At 44.8% G+C, this 17,253-nt stretch overlaps 1 protein-coding gene across 1 annotated transcript in view; it reads left to right on the plus strand.

The window, feature by feature from the left end:
- Cyfip2 (cytoplasmic FMR1 interacting protein 2) overlaps positions 1-17,253 on the plus strand; it is a gene marked incomplete in the record, with an annotated part of 135,344 nt that overhangs the window by 44,946 nt on the left and 73,145 nt on the right. The window contains 5 exon segments of the mRNA XM_017801740.2: positions 4,222-4,326; positions 6,208-6,299; positions 8,179-8,296; positions 12,737-12,856; positions 13,728-13,853. Of these exon segments, the coding sequence (XP_017657229.1) occupies positions 4,222-4,326; positions 6,208-6,299; positions 8,179-8,296; positions 12,737-12,856; positions 13,728-13,853 (561 nt within the window).

Genomic DNA, 17,253 nt, shown 5'->3' on the forward strand with positions numbered 1-17,253 from the left:
GCCCTGAAGCTGTAGTTATAGGAGGTTGTGAGCAACCTGATGTAGGTGCTGGGAACTGAACTCAGGTCCTCTGCAAGAGTGCTCTTAACAGCTGAGCCATCATCTGTCCAGTTTCCATCATGTTTTTGATGCTCTCTCGTGTTCTCTCCCTGGGACCTGAGCCTCATCAATTGGGCTAGGCTGATCAGTGAGCTCCAGGGATCTGCTCAGCTCTGCCTCCCCAGAGCTGGAATTGTAAGTGAACCACCATGCCAGCTTTCACATGGGTGCTGGGGATTGAACTCGGGTCTCAAGAAGTACTTTACTGACTGAGCCATCCCCCCAGCACCCACTTAAAATTATTTTAAAATAACAGTTAATGATTCAGATCTTATTGCAGATAGTATCTACGACCTCACCCCTTTCCTTTAATGTGCCCTACACACATTGAAAACATCTTTACGGTGTTTCCAGAGTGCCATCCTTAGTGGATGCCAAGTAGCCCATTGTATGGGGAGCTCATTATTTCACACAGCCGTATGGTTAGATGTTTGTTTGCTACACTACACTAAAAACCCTCTTGGCACACAACCTTGGAGGACAGCTTTCTGTGAAGCTAAACTTCCTCGAAGCAAAACTGCTGACTTAAAAGGGAAGGCAGAATCTGTATTTTGTCAAAATGGTCATAATTATTTCAACAGTCTACAATTTTGATTCTAAAATTATGAAGCCATTATTATTATTATTATTATTATTGAAAATCTAGATTATGCAGGAAAGCATAAAATTTTTAAATCGCTTACGATCTTTCTACTCAGCATTTTGGTGTGTGACCTCATTTTTTTTTGTCTTTTTCTTCAGAGCTGAGGACCGAACCCAGGGCCTTGTACTTGCTAGGCAAGCGCTCGACCACTGAGCTAAATCCCCAACCCTTGACCTCATATTTTTTATACTTGTATATTTTCAAAATATTCAGTATCCATAGTATGTAGAAATTTTAACCTTGTGTGGCACACATGTAGAAGTCAGAGGACATCTTGAGGGAGTGAGCGCTCTCCTTCCACCATGTAGGTCCCAGGGACTGAACTCAGGTTGTCAGACTTGGCAACAAGTACCTCTACTCACTGAACCATCTCTCCAGCCTCCATGTCATCATATGTGTTTGGAATGTTATATAGACCTATATTTTGTCATGTCTATATAACATCTATTTTGTCGTACAAAAGAACCTTCAGTGCTTTAACCATTGTTGGATGGATGGGTGCTCAGGTTCTTTCTAGAACGTTCCTTCTAACCTTCTCCTATAGCTGACGTGAACAACCGTCTCCAGATTTTTTTTAATACTTATTATTTATTTTTATTTTATGTGTGTTGTCTGCATGTATATAAGTGTACCTGTGTCGTGCAATGCCCATGGAGCTCAAAAGAGGGTGTTGGATCACTTGAACTGGAATTATGGACAGTTGTTAGCCACCATGTGGGTGCTAGGAACAGAACCTGGGTCCTCTGCAAGAGCAGCCAGTGCTCTTAACCGTTGAGCCATCTCTCTAGCCCATTTACAGATTTTTTAGAGCACCACACAGTCCCTCCTGTTCCTTCTTCTCTAGAATCTCATCTCTCAAAGGTCTTTGCTTTCTCTTCTTCTCCTTCATGTCAGTTTCATTATTCTAAGAACCTTCTCTGGCATGGGATTCTTGTCTTTAAATTTCCAGCACCTCAGTTGATTTTGCAAAGTGTATTTTTAATTTTTCATCATTCCAACAGATGTGTGAGGTAGCATACTTTATAAAGGAAGTTTAGTTAGCCCAGTGTTCAGGCTGAAAGCCCAGATAGTGGTGTGGTTTCTCCCCAGGGTATCACATGGTGGGAGCATTTTGTGGCTGTTTGTGGTCTCTCTCCCTGTCCCTATAAAACCACTAGTATTCAATCATGGGGTCTCTTAACTGTCTAATCTAATTACTTTCCAAAGACTCCATCTCTAAATACTGTAATAAAATTAAGTTTCATTCTCTTTTATTTTTTAATTTTTTTTATTTTTGAGACACAATCTATGTACTAGGCTGACCTTGAATTCTTGACTCTTGTGCCTCAGCCTCCCAAGTGCTTGGGTTACAGGTGTGTACCACCACAACCAGCAAGTTTCACCCTCTTAATACTATTGCCCTATGACTTTGGGGCTTAAATTTTTATGTAAGTTCAGGGAAGCAAACCATATTGAAATGGTAGCAGGGACCATGTGGCTTTTGTGACTTGTTCACTCTGGCTTCCTTGGGCCATCAGAAACCCAGAGAGTTTGCTGCACCTTCAACTGCTAACCCTGGCACCCCAGTTCCAAACCTGAGAAGTAACTGTAGCTGTGCCCAGGCCTGCGGCTTCCACAGCTGCCTTACTATGCTCTGGTCCCCAAGCAGGCTAGATGCTGTCATTAGGTTCTGAGACCTTCTCCTCTCACCTGCCTTTGATCCCTGCACAGGCCGCTTCCCTCGAGTCCCCAACCTCTGCAGGCTTCCCACACTGTTTTGCTGTTGCCTCTCTGCAGCTTGTGTTAGTGAGCGCAGCTGCCACCAAGGCGCGCCATGTACTCTTAACAGGAGGGTCTACTGTGAATCCTGCAGGACAGAATGCATCAAGCAGGATGCAGCCTTCATGGTCCTCTACTCCTTCCCCTTGGGGGTGTTGAGAGGTAAAGCACAGTGAGAATGGACTTCCCATGTCTCCATAGATGGCCATGCCCTTTCAGCTGCTCATTTTTTCTGTTTTTTATTGAATTTTTGTGCATTTCATAATCATATCATAATCATAATCATATTTAGATTCATTCCCCTGTCTGTACCCCCGTTGGCCCCTTGCTGAATTTCATGCATTCTGCCCTACATTTTAAGGCCCATCAAGTCCAGTTTGTGTCCCCAGATGTCCCTTGGTATGAGTTCATCCACTGGAGCCTGGTCAACCTATCTAGCATCACTCCCTTAAAGAAGACCAATTCTCCCTCTCCCAGCAGTGATCAGCTGCCAACAGTTATTCAGCTAATGTTGGGGCTTCTTACACATTTCCCCATTTCTATGCTGGGTTTTTGTATGGTCTGAGTTTGCATGGGTCTTGCATCTGCTGTTACCATTGCTGTGAGTTCATATCAGTAAGTTCCCAGCCACCTGGAAAACTGTTTCTTTGTGGTCATTCACTACTACCCTTGGCTCTTAAAGTCTTTTCACATTCTTCCACAAGTCCCTGATCCCTGGGTGGGTGAGGTTTAATATAAGAGTCCTTTCAAGGGACATATACTCTGCAGTCTCTAATTCTCTACATTTTGGCCAGTTGTGACCTTCTGTGTTAATCATTATCTGTTGCATGAGGAAGTTTTGCTGGTGAGAGTTGCGAGCTGCATTACCCTTCTCTCTGCCCCCTGTTCTACTGTGCTCCCTGAGCCTTAGGTGTAGAGGCTGCATTATAGATGTGTCACTTAGGCATCTCACAGACACTTATTCTCTGCATTTGATCTGTTGTGGAACTCTGCAATAGTCTCCATCTGTTGCAAAAAGAAGCTTCTTTGATGAGTGGTGAGAGGTGTACTTGTTTGTAAATATAACGATATATATTTTAAGCTAGTCATTTCACCTAAAGAAGCTCATTTAAAGTAACCAGAAAATGGGTTGAAATATCAAGGATATCAACATCTTCAGGCATTTAAAACAATGTTACCAGTGACTCCTAAGGAGCCTTTACATCCCCATTTTTCTGGGGAACAACTTGGGGATTCTTCTGGTCATTTACCAGTTGACAGTGGTTCTATGCCTATCAATGACTTTGGATATCTCTGGGATTCAACAGGGTCTCTGTTCTGGAAGACCTAAAAGTATACATTTGGACAACAGATCTTGGGTTAGATCTTGTTCAGACAAAGTCTCTACAGCTTAGCTGTGTAGCTTTGGCAAGCTGACCTCTCAATGTCTCTGATTCCTTGTCTGTAGAACTCGACTCCTAAGAGTACTGTGAGAATTGAAACAATACTTGTTAAGCCTTAGCCACAGACTCTGGCCCATACACAGTGGCTGCCATAATAATATACTAAATGTCTGGTTGAAATTAGACCCACGTGTCCTGCCTTCATTTGGAGATGTATAGGCTTTTTACACAGAATATGTATCTGCAAGATGCGTGTAAGTACTTTATGGACCCATATTTTGTTTTCATTAGCTGTTCCGATGGCATGCCGATTTTGCACTCAGCCCCTTCTCGTTCTAGGTGATGGGTTTCGGCCTCTACCTGATGGATGGAAATGTCAGTAACATTTACAAACTGGACGCCAAGAAGAGAATCAACCTTAGCAAAATCGATAAGTTCTTTAAGGTCAGTAACTGGAGCTGTGGCTGGCCAAGGCCCAGAGTTACCAGAATCTGGATCTTCAGAGGAAGAAATGAAATTAGTCAGAAAGCTGTGGAGATGGTTCAGAACACCATAGTTCTAAAGACCCTCAAAGGAGAGGAAATAAGAGCACAGGGCCCCAGCTACACATGGTAGATGAAAATGTTACTCTGTCTACATGCAGTTCCCAGTCTTAGGACTCAGGACTCACCTGGGATCCCACTGGGGGCCTTTTCCTTTTCCTGAAATCTTTCATCATCTGAAGACAGAGTTGCACCCTAGAAGATGTGCTTTAATTTTTCAGGATGCTCTAGAGCTACTGAAAGAAGCTTCTGGAAGAAGGACTAAAGACTAGGTTTTAAGTGGATTCATGTTTGCACACGGTTTGCCACTCCAGGGCCCATGGCAGGCCGCCTCCCTGCACCCTCACCCCTGGGCAGACCTTCTCACCAACACACCCCTTAAGCATAGTTCGTTCCAGCACCTGAGATCTGGCCTTCTGGCACTAGATCTTTCTAAATAAAAACTTGCAGTTAAATTAAGCCTTCAGAGTTTTAGACAGTTGTCACACTCTGGAACTGAATTCTCATTCTGAGTTTCTAACAGTGGGCCCTGCAGGCATGAGCCCAGGCCCATGGGAGTGCTATACTGGGAGGACACTAGGTGATGCCAGGTACATTAAGGTTTAAGAACAGGAGTCTTTGAGAGGTGTCTTCTTGTTTGACTTGTTAGCTTCCTGTTAAACTGGAGACTTGCTTTTCTCTAGACTTACCCCAAGTGAAGACGGGTTTCATGTTAGGAGACTTACAAAATCTGCCTTGAGCATGACAGATATGGGGTGGAGCCAGGGCTACACCAGGCCTGGGTTTCATCTGCCTCTGCCCCTCCATACCTGAGTGGCTTTGGGGAAGGCACTAGATTAGCTTCCTGGAGCTGAGTTCTCCAATCTGACAGCTCTGAATGCTGAGCGTGTCTACTCTAGAGGAGCCTGAGCCCCAGGTTACGATTCTGGCTCTTGGTCTAGCTGGCTGACTTTGTGAACACCCTGAATTTCCTATGTGTTGGTGTCTGTGCTGGCTCAATGGAAGGGAAGACAGCACTGATTTCACAGCTACATGTGGATGGAGGTAGTGGTTGGTTGGCTGGTTTTTGCCATACTTGGGATTAAACCCAGAACCCTGCCCATGCTAACCAAGTGCTCCATTCCTCTTTTTTTTTTTTTTTCACTTTTTATTTTGAGATAAAGTGTCATTATGTTGCCTAAGCAGACCATGAATTTATGATTCTCTTGTCTTAGCATCCTGAAAAGCTGAGATTATAGGCCTGTACCACCAGACTTGGCTGAGATAGTATGTGTAAAGTATCCAGTGTATAAGACAGGTGCAGACACCAGCCTCCTCTCCATCTGTGCTGGCTGTAGTTGGGAGTTGTCTGGTGGTGTTAGGTATCAAGGTGGATGTTCTCAGAAAAGTCACACCTGGTCGGTGCCACGCTGACATCTGTTCCTGGTCCGGTTTGGAACAGCGAGGATCTTGTCAACTGGAGAAAGGGAGAGCAGAAAGGAGCTGGTTCTGGGAGGGCAGTCATCCGTCCTCTACTTCATCTGTTCTCCTGGCTGTGTCACCTTGGACAAATCCCTTGGACAAGTCACTCTGGCCTCAGTTTGGACTATGGAGTTGATTAGAGGCAGGGGAAAGACTTTATGCTGGCTGGGGCTCTGCGGGGCTCCAAAATCCCACTGCAGCACCATCAGAAGCAGAGCCAGGCACCTGTCCCGAGGTATACACGGAAGCCTGCAGCCCCACGGGTGCAGCAGCCCCAGCCCTTCCCGTGGCATCTCATGTGCTCTGTTTGCTTCCTTTGCAGCAGCTACAAGTGGTTCCCCTATTCGGCGACATGCAGATAGAGCTGGCCAGATACATTAAGACCAGTGCTCACTATGAAGAGAACAAGTCCAAGTGAGTGCCTGCCGTAATGTCTCTTGGCTCCTGTGAGGAGGCCCAGCCCGGGCAGGGGGTTGAGGGGCCACTTCAGCCCCTCCTCCCTCCCCAGAGCCCTGGGCAGGTGGATTCTGCAGAACAGCAGCGCCAGGAGGGGAACAGTGAGGGTGCTCTGAGCCCTTTTGCCCCCGCCCATTGCTGCCAGGCTCTAAAGGGCTCAGAGCATAGCCTTGCCCCTTGTCCTGCCCAGCAGTAACCCCCTCCCCTCAGTGGGACAGCAGGAGCCCTCCAACATGGCTGTCATCACCGTGAGTCAGGTTTCTGCTAGGGTTCTGTGACCATGCAGTAAGTATGTGGTTAAGTATGCCGGTTCCTGCTGTGACATGAGTTGACAATCTCCCTCTATGTTGTTTTATAAACCATGGTTCTAGGAAATCTGTGCTGAGGCCTGGGGTTGGGTCAGTTGCTCGCTAAACCTGGGAAGCATCCAGCTACAGCCTTGGTCCCTCTGATCTCAAAGTCACTGCAGGGTCTGTTCATAGGCATCGCACCTAGAGCTGAGTGAGCATGGCACTGCCGTGTGGAGCAGGGCCGGCTGCACTTTGATGGGTGTCTTTTTTATTATTGTGGTGCTGGGGATTGAACTTGCCAGGATTGAACCTTACCCCTGAGCCACAGCCTCACCTTTCTTCCTACTTTCTGTTTTGCAAGTTGCATTCATTATGTAGCCCAGGCACATCTTCAACGTGTGTTCCTTCTGCCTCAGTCTCTCTTAGTAGCTTGGGATTAAAATGATACCAACAGAAACTGAGTGTGGTATGAATACCTGTAATTTCAGCGCTTGGGAGGTGGAGGCAAGAGGATGAAGAGCTCAGGTCCAGCCTCGGGTACATGAGATCTTGTCTAAGAAAGTCTTTTTTAAAAAAGATACCTACAGAGGGTCCTTGACCTGTGCCTTCCTGGATTCCCACAGGGAAAGCTAGGCCATGTCTGGCAACCTTGGAAGAAGAGGCTGGTTGGGGAAGATAGAGACTTATAACCTGGCAGCAAGTCAGGGGTTTGAATGAGAGTGTCACATTCTCTCCACAAGTAGCTCACCACAAAAAAACAGGAAGATCTCAGCTAGAGGTACTTGTCACTGCTCAGAATTCCTGAGCGCCCTTCTCATCTCCCTTTGAAATTCAGAGTCCTCTCGGAACCTTTTCCCCGCCTTACTCCCAGTCTGTCTAGAGTGGAGAAGAGTGAAGGGTTTCCTGTCATTCATTTCCTTTCCAGGTCAGGATGGTTTTCCTAAGGCCTGAGAAGAAAGAAGAGAGGAAAGGGGAGACGGAGGGAAAGGGACAAGGAGGAGGGAAGGAGGCACCAGCCATGCCTGTCAGCAAGATAGGGCTTCTCTGGCCCTGTGTGTCCACAGCACCAGATCCTTGTTGGAAAGGACAGGCCCATTTAGGTTCCCCTACCTCTGCCCAGAGGCCCCTCCAGAGCCATCTTCCAGCACTGGATGTTGGAGCTGGTATTTTGGAGTCAGCAGAGAGGCTTGGGAGATTGCCTGCCTTGATTTTGTTTAGCTAGGGTTCCAGCCCTTTGTGGTCCTAGAGAGGCTGTGACCTTGCCCTAAGCCCTCTGTGTGATTGGTAAGTATTGTAGACCTGTGTCCAGAAAGACCTGCATTAGGATCTGGAGGAGGAGCAGGAGGAGGCAGGACTTCCTCTGCTTTCTAGCCGTGGCACCTACAGAACAGACTGTGGATCTTAGGTGGCCACTTTACCTTTGGTTCCACCCAGGGGAGCTGGCCATGTTGGCTGAGGACCAGGAGCAGCTAGAGCACGGAAGGTGCCTGTCCCGTGAAGGTGCCTGGGGCTGGGACCTACACCAATCCTTTGATTTCTCTCCCCAGGTGGACGTGCACACAGAGCAGCATCAGCCCCCAGTACAACATCTGTGAGCAAATGGTTCAGATCCGGGATGACCACATCCGATTCATCTCTGAGCTGGCTCGATACAGCAACAGTGAGGTAAGCTCTGTGGCTGGGCTGTAACTGAAGGACCCAGGGTCAGCAACAGTACAGAGGAGCTGGGAGAGAAGCACGGCAGAGGCAGGAGGGTAGAGCTGCCCGAAGCGTGGGTTCAGAGTCAGCCCTGGAACTGATGCTCAAAACCTCTGTGCCTTAGTTTCCTTACCTGTACATTAACAAAACTGATGTAATGCCATTTCCCCAGGAAGGATGGGGTGGGCAGGAAGTCAGTACCAGAGGGGATTGTAAACAGGTACAGAAGTAATGTGGGGTGGGGTGGGGGCTAAGAGATGACTCAGCAGTTAAGAACACTGGCTGTTTTTGCAGAAGACCCGGGTTTGGATCCCAGCACCCACATGGTGACTAACAGTCATCCAGAACTCCAGCTCTAGGGGACTCTAACATGGTCTTCTGTCTTCCACAGGCACTGCACAACATGGGTGCACTTACATACATGCAGGCAATACATGCATACACATAAAATAAAAATAAAATGTTTTTAAAAACGTCTAGTCAGATAAGATCATTCTTTTTTTCATCTTAAGGTATTTGTGCTTTTATTAAATTATAAATATTCAAGAAAACATAGCTTGAAAATAGTCAAGAAGAAGGAATCACTTATAATATTAGTTCCTTCACACAGTAGGGCAACTATGGTTGACAACAATTAATTGAATATTTCAAAGTGGCTAGTAGAGAGAATTTTGAATGTTCCTCAGCATGAAGACATTACATCAGAGGAGATAGATATGCCAGTGAGCCCATCTGATCATCATACATTGTATTTGAGTGTTGCGTCACCACACTATGCCCCATAGATATTACTGGGTGTCAGTTAAAAATAAAATATGTGTGGCTGGAGAGATGACTCAGCAGCCAAGAACACTGGCTGCTCTTGCAGAGGATCAGAGGATCCAAGTTCAGTTCCCAGCACCAACATGGCGGCTCACAACTTTCCGTGACTCCAGGTCCAGGGGGATTCAGTGCTCTCTTCACAGGTACTGCACAGCATGGGTGCACTTACATACATGCAGGCAAATACACTCATACACATAAAATAATTTTTAAAAATACAGACATTTTAAGTGGGGATAATAGTATTTTTTAAAATATTTTATCTTATTTTTATTTTGTGTGTATGAAAGACAGTAAGGACCTGGTAACTATTCATTCTAGCTGCACAGGATCAATGCCACCTCCCGCTTCCCTGACCAAAGACAGAGTTCTAAACTCACTTGCTCCCGACACTACTTAAATTGTATAGCTGTGCAATAATATGTGATCATTGCAAAATACCATAAGTGGAATTAGCGATAAAAGGCCATAAAAGGCTGGGCAGATGGCTCAGTGGGTGAAGTGCTGGCCAGATGTGCATGAGAAACTGATTTTAGATCCCAGAACCCACATAAAGGGTGGCAGCATGTGTCTGTCATCCTAGAGCTCTTACAGCAAGAGGGAGGCAGTGATGGGAGAAGCCTGGAAGTCTGTGGGCCAGCTAGCCTGGTGTAAGCAGTGGTACAGCGAGCAGCATAGAGACTCTGCCTCAAAGTGGAAGTGAGGACCGACACCCAAGGTTGTCCTTGAAACTTCATATGCAGACTGTGGCAAGTGTATGTATATCTGCATCCACACGCACAAGCACACACTCATCATATACATACAAAAAGGCCATAAAAATCTCCTGTAATTCCAATGATTATGTTTACATTTTTTCTTTTTAAAAACAATTATTTTATTTACATGAGTGTTTTGCCTGCATATATGTAAGTGCACCTTGTGCATGCAATGCCTGTTGAGGCTAGAAGAGGGTGTTGGATTCCTGGAGAGTTGTTAGCTGCCATGTGAGTGCTGGGAACTGAACTCAGGTCCTCTGCAAAGAGCCATCCCTCTAACCCCTTTTTTCTCTCTTTTGAATCTAAGAACATAATTTGCAAACTGAAGGACAAAGAAGGTATATGAAAGGAAGGAGAATCAGCTCCCTAAAATCCTACCATCCTAGAAGCAATTTTGATTATCATATGTCCTTGTGGGTCTCTTTCCATAGACACCTTTGTCATAGATACATGAGCTTGCTGTTTTGATCTACACAGATCCCTGATCTGAGACCCTTTATAGCACATAATTTTTAGTTTGCTCACTGACTCCGCCATGTGACCAATGGCCATAACGAGTACTTTTTTCCAAGTCCAGCTCAAGAAATAACTTATGATCATGATCAGCTCATAAAGCAATGTGTTTTACAGGGTGTGGTGGCACGCACCTTTAATCCCAGCACAGGAGGCAGAGGCAGGTGGATCTCTGTGAGTTCAAGGCCAGCCTGGTCTACATAGTGATTTCCAGGCCAGCTGGGGCTACATGGAGACCCTGTCTCAAAAAAAAATATAGAAAGGAAAGAAGGAAGGAACGAAGGCGGGAGGGAGGGAGGGAAGAAAGAGAGAGAAAAAGAAAGAAAAGAAAGAAAGAAAGAAAGAAAGAAAGAGAAAGAAAGAAAGAAAGAAAGAAAGAAAGAAAGAAAGAAAGAAAGAAAGAAAGAAAGAAAGAAAGAAAGAAAGAGGCAGCACATTTTAAATGGGGACAATCAAGACCAGGCATTGATAAGCTCGTGGAGCACAGGGACCAGGTCAAATCCAGACCTTTAGCTTTCTTACCAAACATGCCAGTTAGCTGAGCTAAATGGGAGGACCATTTGTGGGGAGGTCAAAGAAATGGGAGGTTGAGACAGCTTGGTCACATCATGAGCTGGTCACATCATATCCACAGTCAAGAACAGACATAAATGAGTATATGAGGGCTTCCTTGCTTACTGTGCTCAGTTCAGTTTCTCCACTTGTATACAGTTCAGGTCCCCCTGCCTAGGGAATGGTGCCATCCACACTGGGCTGGGTCTTCCCACATCAATGATCTTAAGACAATCCCCCACAGAACTGCCCACAGGCCAACCCAACATAGACCATCTGCAAGAGCCTTTCTTCCCAGGTGACTGTAGGTTGTGTCAAAGTGACAATTAAATCTCACCATCACACCGTTTTGCTGTATTATTTAGGGTTAATGGCAAGAAAGCTCTGTGTACGTACAATACAGAGACAATACTTTTCCAAATATTTTTCTATCCACTGCTGTGTAATCTATTGGCTGCAGACCCCTCAGACATAGAGGGCCAACTGAACATGCTTTATGCATGCATATATGCTATTCGTTTTCATTTCTTGCAATAGTAATATTCTGTAAAATGTCATGAATTCTGAATTAGCAATAATGAGCCATTGGTCTGCGGAGAAATAGAGTTGAATTCCTGTGAGCATCTGGCCACCGCTTTTTCATCAACCGACAGACATAATCTTGTTTTATCCATGTCTCTGTCTAAAGACATTTTTGTGATAGATAGATAGATAGATAGATAGATAGATAGATGATTGATAGATAGATGATAGATAGATAGATAGATAGATAGATAGAGATGATAGATAGATGATAGATACATTGTCATTAACTGAGGGTCAACACCACCATGGCTTCTGTTTGAAGGAATGCTATCTAAACCTGTGTGTCACAACTTTCCTGCAGGTAGGAACACTACATAGCACATCAGCACTGCTTTGAATGGTGAAATTGTTAACAAAAAGCACAAAAGTATGGATAGCATGGCACTGCGTCCACTGCTGACAGGATGCTTGTTTTCAGTATGAGCTGAAACAAAAATGCAGAGGCCTGTGTCCAGCCTCAGCTGAGAACATGCAGATGTCTGCAGGAGGTGGAGACATCACTGCAAGTGTTGACTTGGGAAATTACAAATAGGCAGATAGTGAGGAGGCAAAGTCACAAAGAGAGCATCCACCAGTAATGACCACCTGCATATGTACATATGTATGCACATACATACTCATGTACACAGATGTTGGTGCATACATGCATACATACATACATTAAATGTTTTCTTGTGGAATGTAACACATACAAAAGTTCGTCTTTACAGGAACTTTGTATTCAGTGCATCCTGTCTAATAAATGAACTATGATATCAATTTAGTGATTTGTGATTATGCTGTATGTGAAATTGAGTACAAACCCAGAAGGAACCCTGTGGGTTAAGAGTGCTGTGTGAAAGTCGTTGCTTATATACATACTCATAGCTAATATCTCTGTGGGGATTTGTTCTTGAATCGCTCGCTGGTCTACATTGCCAGCTGTGAACAGTCGGGATAGTTTAAGTCCTTGCTACAAGGTACGCGGGTGAGAATGAACTGGACTCTGAGGTGACACCTCCTGAATTAGGACTCTCAGCCACTTACAAGCCGTGTGGTCTTCAGCAAGATTCCTGTCAGGGCCCAGTTCGTCTATCTAGGGAGCATAATAATTGCACAGTTCTTGGTGGGAATCATGGGGCTAATGTTTACAAGTTCCAGGCACATGGACCATGAGTGGGATGCTCTATGTCCCCAGGTGGTGACAGGCTCAGGGCTGGACAGCCAGAAGTCGGATGAGGAATACCGGGAGCTGTTTGACCTGGCCCTGCGTGGCCTGCAGCTTTTATCCAAGTGGAGTGCTCACGTCATGGAGGTGGTAGGTGTCCTGGGGTGCTGGGCCTCACACTGACCTGATTCACGTGGCATATTTCTACCCCTGCCTCGCCTCAGTACTCTTCAATAGCTTTAGGGAGATAGAATTCACATATTTACCCAGTGCATTTTTAAGTATAGTCACCAACTTGTATAACCATAAATTGAGAGTATGTTCATCACTTCAAAACACCCTCCACCTGGGGCTAAAGAGATGGGCTTAAGAGCATGGTCTGTTCTTGCAGAGGATCCAAGTTCAGTTCTCAGCACTCCTGCTTGGCAGCTCACAAGCTCCTATAACTCCAGTTCCAGGGGAACTGTAATGTCCGCAGGTACCCATACTCAGTACACATGCACACACACACATACACATAATTAAAAATAAATCTTTAATGTGTATATATATTTTTAATATTTATTATTTTTATTTTCTGTGTATGAGTGTGTTGCCTGCATGTAGGTAAATGCACCCGTATCGTGCAATTCCTGTGAAGGAATCCCTGGAACTGGAGTTATGGACAGTTGTTAGCTGCCATGTGGGTGCTGGGATTCAAACCCGGGTCTTCTGCAAGAATAGTCAGTGTTCTTAACCACTGAGCTATCTCTCCAGCCCCCATGTATATAGTTTTTAAGTCCATATTTATCACCCCATTCTCCAGCCCTGAGCATTGTATTTTCCATGTATGTCTCTGTATTGTAGCTGCTTCCTACAATGTCATACAATGTCTGGCTTCCTTCACTTCCTGTTTTCGAGGTCCGTGCCTGTCCTTTGAGAGTCAGCACTTTTTCCTCTGCATGTCGTGTGCCTACTGGCTTGGCTCTGCCATTTTCTTTACCATGCTCAGCTGACGAGTATCTTGTCCCTCTCTCCTCAGTACTCTTGGAAGCTGGTTCACCCCACAGACAAGTTCTGCAACAAGGACTGCCCTGGCACAGCAGAGGAGTACGAGCGAGCCACGCGCTACAATTATACCAGCGAGGAGAAGTTTGCCTTTGTGGAGGTGGGTGCGCCTTGGCCCCCACTAACCCCGAGACTGCTGCTCCCTATGGTGCCAGGAGTGTCTGGTCACCGCAGCAGTGTCATCCTTTTAATCCGCTGCCCCTTTTCTCCCATTGATCTCCATCAATAGCTGTTATTAGGAAATAATGAGGGCTGGGGACATGGCTCGGTGGGTAAGAGCGCTTCCTATACAAGCTTGAGGACCTGAGTTCAAATCTTCGGCATCCACATAAAAAAGCCAAGCATGGCCACGCGTGCCTGTACCTGAGTGCTATGGAAGTTGGGGACAGGATTGCTGGGGCTGCTGGTCATCAGCCAAGCCAGAAAATGGCAAGCTCCAGATTTGATGAGAGACCATATTGTGGAATAAGGTGGAGATACAGACCGTAGTGGAGAACAGCTAATATCCTTCTCTAGACTGTGTGTGTGTAAGTGTGCACAAATGTATCCACACATGTACACACACATGAATGCACACAAACACATATAGAATTTAGAAAAAGAAATGATGACAAATGCATTCAGCATTCATGAATCCAGTAGAAAATGTTTAGTACACTGGAAAAGTGTAAAAAAAACCAGCAGAAGAGATGGAAAACCATGCTAGAAAACCTAAACATGCCAGATGGATGGATGGTCAGAGAATGCAGATTAGAGCCATGATGGGGTGTGGCACTGATGAATACCGAGAACAACGTTGAAAGATTGGTGATGCCTGCTGCAGGCTGAGTGTGGGACATGGGCTCTCCGTGGGCAGCCAGAACGCTGTATTCATGTTTTTAATGTTTAGAGTCTTGGGCTCAGAAGTTCTTCTGGGAAATAATTGAACTGAGCAGAGATGTATGTAGACATATTTTTATGTCAGTGTTGTTTATAATACCAAAATATGTGTGGCAATGTCTTTCGATATGAGGCCAGGTAAATAAATTAAAATATAGCTGTATTGTTGAATATTGTGTAGCCACTAAAAAGGATGTCCTTATATTAAAAGTTACACACAATATATTACTGGGTTTTTTTTTCCTAAGGAAAGGAACAGCATATAGAATTATCCCATTTAAGGGGCTAGAGAGATGTCTCAGCTGTTTAAGAACACTTGCTGTTCTTTCAGAGGACCTGTGTTCAATTTCCAGCACCCACATGGTGGCTAACAGCCATCCGTAACTCCAGTTCCAGGGGCTCCAACACTTTCTTCTGGCCTCTGTGGGCATTGCAGAACACGAACATGCAGGCAAAACACTCATATACATAAAAAATAAAAATAATAAAATATTTTTAAAAAAGAATCCCATTTTTACTAAAACAAATTCTTTTATGTATTTGCTCAAAACTGAAGGATATAAATATTTATGTGTACAAAATTACAAATAGTAATTTCTAGAGGGAATATTCTTCTTGCTCTGTAACCTTTTGAATTGTTTTCTGTTTGATTGTACAGTGATGTTTCTACTGGGAGGAAGTTTATGTCAGGTTGTAAATGACAGCTGTCCCTGTAGTAAACCTTTATGCCTACAGAGCTAGTCAAGAAGTGATAGGCCTATATTGTTATTTCTTGTTTTCTCGATTTGTGACGTTTTCTGTTAGCTTCTTCTTTGGACCGTGGGCATGTAGTGCTCTTTTCCCGACCTCCTGCCCCACGACATACCCAGGTCCCCGTCTTCGTACTCTCAAAGTAAAATTGAGGCAAAATTGTACTCTTATGACCAAGCAACTTTGGCTTCTTGGTGAGCCACGTGGTCCAGTGTGAATACATTTATTTTCTTGCATACCTTTTGTTTTTCCTAGAAGTAGTTACGCTTTTGCTTTGTTTTCTGTGAACTTATCCATAGGCCAACCTAAACACTGAGAAAATGTCAAACTCCTTACAAAAAAAATCTGTCACAATCTTTCCTCTATGATGTTGTGACTCTTTTCTCTGTGGAGCTGTTCCTCCTGCGTTCTCTCTTTCTTTCCAGTCTGAACTGCTTTATCCCTAGACCAGCTGCTGCTGCTGCCCTGAGCCATCACCTCGAGACCTTAGGAATGCTTCTGTCTCCTCTGTTGGATCTCAGGCCTGCCTCTTTCTTCATATTGGTGAAATCTATCCTCCAATTGCTTTCTAAGAAATGGTCATGGGATGGGAGGGAAAATTTGAGGTGGTGAATGTCTGAAAATATTTGTATTCTAGCCTGATGGAGAATTCTAAGTTAGGAATATTTCCCAGTTTTAGAAGTGTCATCCACTGTCATTTAACCTCCACTGTTGGAAAAGCTCTAGTCCCGTCTTTGGTTCCATGGTTTATTCTCCTCTGTAGTTTGAGTTGCTGTTTTGGTTTTTGGAGACATGGTCTCACTGTGTGGCCCAGCTCATCTAGTTTGACAGTGGTGATCTTCCTGCTTCAGCTTCCCAGGTACTGGGATTACAGGTATGTACTGCCCTGATCAGCTTCCCACGGAATGTTTTTACTCTACCTTTAGGTGTGTGTGTGTGTGTGTGTGTGTGTGTGTGTGTGTGTGTCCACAGAGGTCAGGGGCATCAGGTCCCCTTGAAGCTGGAGTTAAAGGCTATTGTAATGTGGGTGCTAGGAACCAAACTCTGGTCTTCTGCAAGAACAGCAAGTGCTCTTAACTTCTGAACCATCTCTCCACCCCCTCCATATAATTTTTAATTCACATCCCATAAAATCAACCCTCTAAAATCAATCTTCAATGATTTAGAATATACTCAGAGTTACACAAATATTACTACTGTTGATTTTTAGAACATGTTTGTGAAATTAAAGACTCCTATCCCCATTAGCAGTCACTTCCCACCCCTTCCCCAGCAGTCACTGACAGGCTTTCTGTCTCTGTATATTCTGGAGAGTTACATAAATGGAATCATACAGTATGTGATTTTTGATGACTGGCTTCTTTGAATTCATATATCTTATTGTTAGTTAGACTTTTTGTTGCTGTAAAAAATACCTGAGAAAAATAATTTTGAATGACGAAAGGTTTATTTTGGCTCAGTTTCAGAAGTTTTGGTCCAAGTTTGGATCCGTTGCTCTGGGCCGGTGGTGATAAAGAATATGACGGGTAGGAGCGTGCAGCACAGGCAGCACATGTCATGGCAGCCAGGAGACAAAGAGACATGTCACAATTTGTGTTTTTCCAGAGCACATCCCCCGTAATGTACTTCCTCAAGCCTAGCCTCACCTCCAAGTAACACCATCCTATCATGGATTAGTCCATTCATTAGACCACCCCCTCATGATACAGTCACCACTAGGTGATTGGGTCTAGCAGCTGAGGACAAGCCTTCAACACATGAGGCTTGGGGGAATGCTTCATAGCTAAGCCATAACAGCACACCCGTCTGATAGTCTATCTGTGCTATAGCCTATGCAGTAATCCATTCCCTTATAGTTCAATGTTCATTGT

This window comes from Nannospalax galili, unplaced genomic scaffold (assembly GCF_000622305.1).
Source record: "Nannospalax galili isolate Female #2095 unplaced genomic scaffold, S.galili_v1.0 scaffold983, whole genome shotgun sequence".
Taxonomy (NCBI): domain Eukaryota; kingdom Metazoa; phylum Chordata; class Mammalia; order Rodentia; family Spalacidae; genus Nannospalax; species Nannospalax galili.